The sequence below is a fragment of the Limanda limanda genome, chromosome 18, assembly GCF_963576545.1.
Source record: "Limanda limanda chromosome 18, fLimLim1.1, whole genome shotgun sequence".
NCBI lineage: Eukaryota > Metazoa > Chordata > Actinopteri > Pleuronectiformes > Pleuronectidae > Limanda > Limanda limanda.
This window is the reverse complement of record NC_083653.1, coordinates 18,196,828-18,205,531: the sequence shown is the minus strand read 5'-3', so window position 1 is coordinate 18,205,531 and position 8,704 is coordinate 18,196,828. Positions and strand designations below refer to the sequence as shown.

At 43.3% G+C, this 8,704-nt stretch overlaps 1 protein-coding gene across 1 annotated transcript; it reads right to left on the bottom strand.

Moving 5' to 3' along the window:
* Positions 1 to 345: 345 nt before the first annotated feature.
* Positions 346 to 2,183, bottom strand: lft1 (lefty1). Its single transcript, XM_061092111.1, has 4 exons — positions 1,919 to 2,183; positions 1,455 to 1,701; positions 1,098 to 1,337; positions 346 to 670 (listed from the first exon to the last, which is right to left on the bottom strand). Exons 1-4 carry the CDS (start codon positions 2,181 to 2,183, stop codon positions 346 to 348), a joined length of 1,077 nt encoding a protein of 358 aa, XP_060948094.1.
* Positions 2,184 to 8,704: the final 6,521 nt, after the last annotated feature.

The window sequence follows — 8,704 nt, the reverse complement described above, 5'->3', positions numbered from 1 at the left end:
AATATTTTTATTTTCCAAACATAAACTCATTCATATTATGTACAGCTTGAAAATATAACACATCAGACAGAATTTGAATGGCTGCTGCAGATTCAGCACGAGTCATACAAATTTGAGTTTTTTAAAAAAGATATAAAAATTTACAAAATATATATAAAAGTGCTTGTGAGAGGGCAGCAGGGCGGCCTGTTGTCTGTGAAACTCCCCATCGATGCCCATTTAAATAGAAAGTACTAGACGTGTTGCTTAAAACCATTAAATATATCAACACCCCAATGAAAAAACACTATAATGTCCCATAATCCTTCAGTGGTCCCAGGATCACTATAGCGGTTTCCCATGTCTTCATACTATGGACACGTTGTCCATTGTGCACGCACACCTTTCCACGATCATATTTGGAAACTCTGCAACTTCTATCTCGGTGTAGTCCCCTTTCTTCACCAGGTACATGATGGGCAGGGGGGCGCTCTCGGACACCGTGCACCTCCGCTCGCCGTAGCCGTAGTTGCGCTTGGGCTGCTTGCACCCCCCGGTGCAGCTGAAGGCCTGGTAGCCCGCGGGCTCGATGATCCAGTACTGGGTCCAGGTGAGCGTGCGGAAGTTGACAAAGTGCTGCTCTCTGCAGCAGGTGTCTTTGCTCTGGCTGACGTCGCAGTCGCCGCGGGAACTGAGGAGGAAAAGAAGGAACGTTAGAGGACTGTTTTTGTTTCTTGGAGAACTGCATTTCGTTGTATAAGTACTTGTAATGTGCAATGACAATAAAGTTGTATCTAATCATCTAATTTAATCTTAGGGTGGCTTTTCATGGGGGCCCAGAATATCTTAGCTACACCCCTGCTGGCCTCACAACTATCAAATCATACTATCTCTTGTTTTTATTAGCTAGATCCACATCATTTGCACTCAAACACATCAAATAGGACCAGGAATCAACCAAGTGTCAGCCACTAATGTGCTGCTGCCTCTCCAGACCACTGGAGAGAGCAAACTAACGCCCCTGTGCCACACTGCTGCAGCTCCACTAATGAATGCAGGATGCGGACCAATTGTCACGCAGATACAATATCCTGTATATCAAAAGCTGGCGCCCTTACCCGTATTCTTCGAGGTTGAGTGTGTAGAGGATGAGCTCGGGCTTCCCCAAGGTGTTGTCCGTCTGCTCCTGGGTGGTAAAGTGGACACTCTTGGCCATCTCTGCCGCGTAGCTGCCAGGTCTCTCGCCCTCGATCCACACCTCCAGGTGCATAGGTGTCTTCTGCTGGGACTTGGACCAATAGTGCACCGCCTGGGTCACATCAAAGCTCTTCCAGCCCGACTCGTGAATGGGGATCAGTCTGAGGAAACATGAGAAGGACGATTAATTAAAACAAGGGATAGGAGAGGGAGGCTGATGTTTCCCCAGCAATTAGATTAAGATAACCAGTGTCGCCCCGGGGGGATCGTTCCCTCACCTTGAGTCTACCAGGGACGTCCGGTTGGATCCGCCGGGCAGCACCTCCACCCAGTAGATGCTGACCCGGGCGTTGCTCACGGCCCGGTGGTTCTTCCTCTCCACCGTGAAGCGCTTGTGGTAGCTGGCCCGCTGGTAAAGCTTCAGCTCGGCCATGGTCACCTCGCTGTTATCGGGGATCCTCGCCTCCATGTCGAACACCATGCGGTACCGAGTGGTGTCAGAGTACAAATACTCCCCAGAAATATCTACAACAAAAACAATTGACACATTTAGATACATATAACTTATTTTTTTAACTCTGACATCTTCAAATGAATTACTGTTAAAGGCAGTTTGGTGCGTAAAGCGGGTTTTACGCATTCGCACAATTACGCACGGAAATAACTGTTCGCTGTCAAATCGATTTTCCATATAATGTCCTACAAATTACACGTTTATGTAAAATGTGAGAGAGGTCCTTACCTAGATTGCCGGGGATTCCCCTCAGGATGCCCGCCAGGCTGGGCAGAGCTCTGCGCCTCCTGCTGTGGTGCATCTTCAGCATGGACATGTACTTGTTTTTAATATGCGCCGGAACAACCAGGTTCTCCAAATCCCTCTTATGGATTTTCGGGATCTCATCCATGCCCAGTTTCTCCAGCAGCGCGTCCTTCATATCCTGATGCGTAAAAGCCTTGGTGAATCCGAAGATAGCGGTGCACAGGACACAAGCGCGGAGGAAATCCATGAGTGAAACGTTGAGTGCAAAAATACCAGCAGCACGGTAGCAGAGGTCTGACTGTGTGTGTCCCCGGGACGCTGCTTCGGCCCCTTATATCGTCGCTGGCCCTCCCAGTCGTTCGCACTTTGTCGATGGGGGCAGGGACCCTTATCAGAACAAAGGTGCGACAATACAGCCCCATCCTAAACAGGATATCTAAGTGGCCATACTTCAAACAGCAACAATTAGACTCGAGTGCCATCCGTATTGTGGAGGTGTAATTTCACCATAGTTTCACTAAAACTGAGCTTGATGTCGCTGGCCTCTGGTCCTTTTTGATGCCAGGGTGAGGATCTGCAAAATCTGCTGTTTCTGGTGTAAATGATCAGCACATTTAGATTCATCTGGATCTGGTGAAAAATCAGACAAATCAAATTTAGGTTTGTCTTTGTGCAAGTGTGTATTTGCAAGACAACACATATGTGAAGGCTTAATGTGTCATATAGTCAAAATAGGTTTATTGTGATTGTTGGAATCATCGTTCAGAAGCTTTTCAACTAGAAATAAGGGAACAAATGTAGGAAAGATGCTAAATGTAAACGAGAGGAACTGTCAAATTTTAAACAGCTCATATCAGCATTTCAGTTCAACTCTTTGCCTCATGATTCTGTGGCTTCTTCTATTGAAAGCATAGAAAGCACCTGAATAGTGTTTCCAATGATGTGACTGATATCTAACTTATTTTTACTTTCTCTTCTCCAGATTTAGACCATTCCTCCCCCAGTCTGGCCACACCGTGGTTCCAGACAGACATCTCTTGACCCTGTGAACCTGAAGTGCCCTCTCTTCAGTAGCACTCTTGTCTGCACACACCCCACACTCCGATGTGTACATTCCACTGGACGATGTCAGTCTGGCAACGGTCTGTCACACAGGGGATTTACATCTGCTCCGGAGGCCCGAGAGCAAAATTTTGGATCAGGACTGGAATCATCACTGTTCATTTCGGTACAAGTGTCTAACACAGGGTCATGGAGGAAGTAGTGCAGAGCTTTAAGGGAGGGGGGGGGGGGGGGTCAGAGGATTAGATGTTTATTCCGAGCCCTGTCACCCATTCTTGGCCCTCTCCAGCAGATTAAAATTATTAGCCAAACAGACAGTTAATCCAGGGGCCGGGGGGGCCGGCGTGGATGTGGATTGGGGCAGGCTCTTCACAGGTTGGTGATTATCTGATTCCATTGCGAGGATTTGCCTTGCCTTTTTTGTCACACAAACATTAGAAGAGGGCTGCTCTCGCTGGCTGCCCAGAAGGCCCTGCCTGGGGTTGTGTATTGGGCTGTGTTTGCTTAGAGATGTCAGACAGACCCAAGGGACACACAGGAAGAGCAAATGACAGATGACTGCCAGACCTGCTCACTCCAGCTCGAGTGGCTGCAGCTTACAAACAAGACAGATTATTAATTACAGACGGAAGACTTGATACCAGACGAGGACAGAGTCTGTGCACGCTACAATGAAACAATTCTGAATGTGAAACAAAGAAAATATCCAGTTGTATGCGTGCAAGGCAGTTATGTAAACACATGTAAGGTAAGGCTACTGAGATCATTACAGGGTGATGACAACTATTATGTGTTTGAGTGTATTGCAGCTGCTTTAGACTTTAAACCTGATATATTCTACATTTACCAAACGTTTTTGAATACAACCTTAGCAACTGTTTGTGATGTGTTGAATGCACGAATACACTCGTAATAACACAAAAAATTGTTGAGATTGTTCTGTGCACAAGTGGTGTAATGGTGATTGAACTGTTTACCTAAACAATCTCTCTTTTACTTCCATTTGTCTATTTCTATATTATTCTATTTTTTGCATTGTGCATTTTCTAATATTTAAATTATTCTTAAAAAGTTAATATTGAGCTAAATCACGAGAATTGTTATTGTTACCATTTTCATCAACATGTGATTGTTGTCATTTGTTTGTGTGTGAGGGACAGTACTTCATCAATTAAACACTAAACAGAGAAAATACAGGAAATTAATCTGGATTTGTCTAAAAGGACTATTTTATTCCAACCAAGTGTAAAATGAATAAAAACAACATTCAATATGAACAAAGTGGTAACATACAGTTGCAGGCAGGATAAGCAGATTTCGATTTTTCAAGTTGGACTTGATGAAAACAAAAAAAAATTACTAGAGCATTCATTTTGGCTTACACAAAGGTATATAACCCTGAGTATGACCATGTCTACTTCAGTGTCTGATGGCAGCAGCAGCAGTGCAGACATGTAAATTCAGAGCTCCTCCATTGTCCAGTCCATGAGGCCGCAGTCTAACAGGGCCTGTTGTCCAGGGGCCTGTGTGCTGCCCTCCTTCCCCTCACATTACAACCGCTAATTCGGGAAATTAAGATGGCCTTTGTGTGATATTTCTCAGTCTTTCTTCCTTCCCAGCCCAATCAAAGCCAAGTTGCCCGCAGTTCAAAGCCACATCTGATGCTCCGAGGTGCCATTTCTTTTCAATCAAAGGCCAACGAGCTCCCACAATCAACAACGCAGGTGTTAATTAACATCCAGGCATTTGCATTCAAAAGCAGTCCAATTTATAGGTCATTCCCTTCCATTTGTGAAACATGGAATCCCCTCTGCCCGCGGGGCGAAGAGCCCAAAGTGCTGGTGTTTGCCGGGGGAGCGACTGGAGATGTTGTCAAACACTGTAGAAAGTCCTGAGGTTTGCACATCACATTACAGCATCTCATTAAAGACGTCTCCCCAGGTAACCAGGCGGAGCCGCTGCCTGCTGCACTGGGTCAATATTGAACTTGTGTCGTTGGTGGTCAGACCCCGCGAATTCCTCCTCATTCACATGGAAGCCACTTCCTGATCTGCTTTATCTCTACGTCAAATATTTGTGAGCCGCGCTACTTTGCACCTTAATGGCTCCCGTACACACGAGCTGTGGTTCTGTGTTATACACGCATCCGATCCGTCCAGCTGCCAATAATCATCGATCAGTCTGCGGGAAGTGGGCTGGGGTGGGGGGGAAGTGCCAGACCTGTGCAGGGACAGACAACACGATTATTGCTCATTGGCCTCCACATGTAGACAGAGTGCAGGACAGTCTAATTGCATTTCGCGCAGACGAGCCAATCGGCGCAGAGGAGGAGGAGGGTTTAATCCCGGCTGTGCAGACTCACCCAAATGGGATCAGACATGATTAGATAGGACTAACAATAAATATTTCTTCATGAACTTTTAATTAATCGACACATGGGGACATGGGGGGGGGGGGGCTTTCAGTGTGTAGGATGTCTCTAAACAGGAGGGAATGAATGATAACTCATTTATAGGTCAAAGTGAATATACGAAATATGCCTGTGTCTGTGTAAGGATAACATCGATAAATATATTTTTACATATAGAAAAATGATTAAAATACACAGATCAAGGAGAGATAAGAATGAATACAAGAGAGTTGCAGTGATTTGCACTAGGTTGTAGTAAGACCTTTTGTCCACCAGAGGACGTTATAGTTGTTTTATTCAAGCAACTCGAGGCCTGAAAGGGAACCTCCGCCCAAAATACAATGTTATGGTTCACTCACAGTTTAATTCAATAGACAGCTGTCTTCACCCATCAAGCCCAGATTTAATGAATGAATTCATTCATTAATGTTGATCGGTAAACATTTGCTGGCATAGTCTTTGACTGATTCAATAAAAAAATTAAATGTTTACCTGGTCTAGTCTGGTGTCCCTGCTTTTATTGTATCTCCCTTTGTATTGTGTTTCCAAAGAAATGTCTTATTCATTTCTTCGTCTCATTTACAAGACTACATTCAAAGTACACGTTAAATAAATGTATTGGATATTTTGAGATTTGTCTGTTGTCAGTCAAGATATCCCAGTAATAAGGTCACTTCTGCATGTAGTATAGTATGCTCCTATTATTTATGTTATTTGTGTCAAAACATTTTTAGCAGTGACCTCTGTTATTAAACTCATTCAAGTGTTACACCTGCCCAGTCATTTATTTAAATTGAAACGTTTCATCCCAGTATGCTCTTCTCAGGTCAAACAGCTGAAAATGGCTGCCACACCCAGATACATTATTTCACATTAGCATACTGTAGGTTACATATCAATGACAACAGATGTGATTAACCATGTAACACACCCAGTGTGATAAACACCTTATAACAGCTGACTGAACAGAAATACATATTACAAAAGACTCAGAAGTACAACAATAATACATCAAATACATCAAGAATACCTCAGATTTCTAATAAATATATCGATATAGTAACATGGGAAGAAAAATGAAATAAATATAACCCTATAACATACTCATAAATTGCTGAACATGCTGAATGTGACCTGGCTCTGCAGCGCCACACAGGAGAAAGTCATAAACAGTGTGAATATAAAGAGGAAGAGCAAAGACTTGTTCTTGTCTTCCCAAGAGTTATTATGCTGTTATGTGCTGCTGTTGCTCATGGGCCTTTAACACAGATGATATTTCCAGACCCACATAATCACTCATCTCATGGTGGTTACACATTGTGGAGCATTTAAACTATTGTCGGGCTGGATCTGATAAACAGCTCCACTGAGACGGCATGTTTCAAATTAGATCTTGGTCACCATCTAGACCGAGATTATTGGACTCATCTCGCGTGCTAAGTGTTTCTTTGGGCCGCTTTTCTTCCTGGTGTGGAAGAAAATGGATGGCAAGAAGACATTCATTTGAATATGTTGTGAAATATAGAAGTTTATTATTTTTATATTGGTCTCTGCCGCTGTTACACACACACACACACACACACACACACGCACACACACACACACACACACACACACACACACACACATTCACACACACACACACACACACACACACACACACACAAAGGCTTCCTGCTACACACCCCCTCAGGCTGTTAATCATTATTGGTTGTACTTTGAGCAGCGATATGCACCTCACTTCAAAAGGATTTCCAAGGAAGACATGATAATGAGTTCAGAGTTGCACACTGTGAAACTGCATGGAAGCCCACTCATTGTGTGTTGAGCACTTGTCTAATAGAGCTGGATTATACTGTCACATATCACTTCTGACATAATGCTTCTCTAATGAGTGGTATGATGAGATTTAGGGCTTGATAACCTGTGTTTCCAGACCCTATACTGTAAGATAGCAAAGTGAGCTCCATGCGGAACAGGTTTCATGCAACTGGGCTCCTTCTGCTCACTAGTTGACACAAAGTATGATAGTATTTGATAAATGGAGGATTTTCTGGTGTTTTTTTTGGAAAGGTATATTCCTGAACATGGGGTAACAGCTTATTATTGTTCTATAGGACTGCTCTTATATTATTCTAATTTTTTTATGAAGTTTGTTTTCTTGTTGTGCAGCACTTTGCACTTTTTTGTTGAAAAGTGCTCTGTAAAAAAAAGTAATTATTGTTATATATATATCATATTTACTTGACCCTCATCTATTTTTTACACTACTTCCAAGTTGCATGGGGAAGGAAAGAGGTTTAAGAGGAGATCTAAACTCCAGTAACACTTGAAATACGTTAAACAAACTTACTATTCGACGAACATGTTTCAGCTTGTGGCGTCAGTCGGGGTCTGATCGGGTTGTCAGGTCTGATGGAGGCCACAAGCTGAAATGCCACGGCCATAACAAGTTGCTCTATATGCTGCAAGTGTGGGTGAAGTAGTTGAAGAAAGTTGTATTCTGTTTCAATTTAATCCAATTAAATGCACAAACTTTATTTTTCCCCGGTGGATAATTCTAAGGCACATAGATGTGACGACAAAAAAGTAAAAACTACACGTATGAGAGTCAAACACAGATCCATACACACTGATGCCTAGTGTTATGACCTCTCTTGGATCTCATATTAAAGTCTGACTCACTTGTACTTGTTCAAGTTTCAAGTTTTATGTGTCATATGTAAGTTAACACAGGGTCAAAGGTACAATGAAACGTGTTGGACGAGAGGGACGGGCGAGCTCAGTGATGCAATAAGAGCAATGTCATAGAGAATATAAAATAAGAATCTTGCAAAAAAGTACATTAAAAGGAAGTGAAAGAGCTCATTATCAAATAGGATCCAATACAATACCGTACACATTGGAAGATGCAAATGTCAAACCATGTGTATAAAGAAGCTTTTGCTCTTTTTCCAGAGGGGAGTGAACAAAACAGACAGGAAGCAGATAGGAAAATCCTGCTGTAGCCTGCAAGGGTGCTTTAGTTTGCTTTTAGCTTCAAGTCTCACTCATCTGTGAGAACACGCACACACACACACACGTCTCTCTTGTGAGGACACTCATTGGCATAATGCATACCCTAGCCCCTTACCCTAACCTTAACCATACAAACTAAATGCCTAACTCTAACCTTAACCACACACACACACACACACTAGATGTTGCAGCCCTGCAAGGACGTTGCAGTCAGAGGCCTGCAGGTGACACACAGGTTGACAGTGTCTCTGATCCATGACGGTGTGGTGCGGTGCAGT

What these genes read in the sequence shown, in the direction of transcription:
- lft1 (XM_061092111.1), bottom strand. Translation starts at nt 2,183, where the DNA reads ATGGATTTCCTCCGCGCTTGTGTCCTGTGCACCGCTATCTTCGGATTC. An exon ending in GGGAATCCCCGGCAATCTAG is followed by an intron (nt 1,702 to 1,918) that starts GTAAGGACCTCT and finishes TTTTTGTTGTAG; the next exon opens with ATATTTCTGGGGAGTATTTG. An exon ending in ACGTCCCTGGTAGACTCAAG is followed by an intron (nt 1,338 to 1,454) that starts GTGAGGGAACGA and finishes ATGTTTCCTCAG; the next exon opens with ACTGATCCCCATTCACGAGT.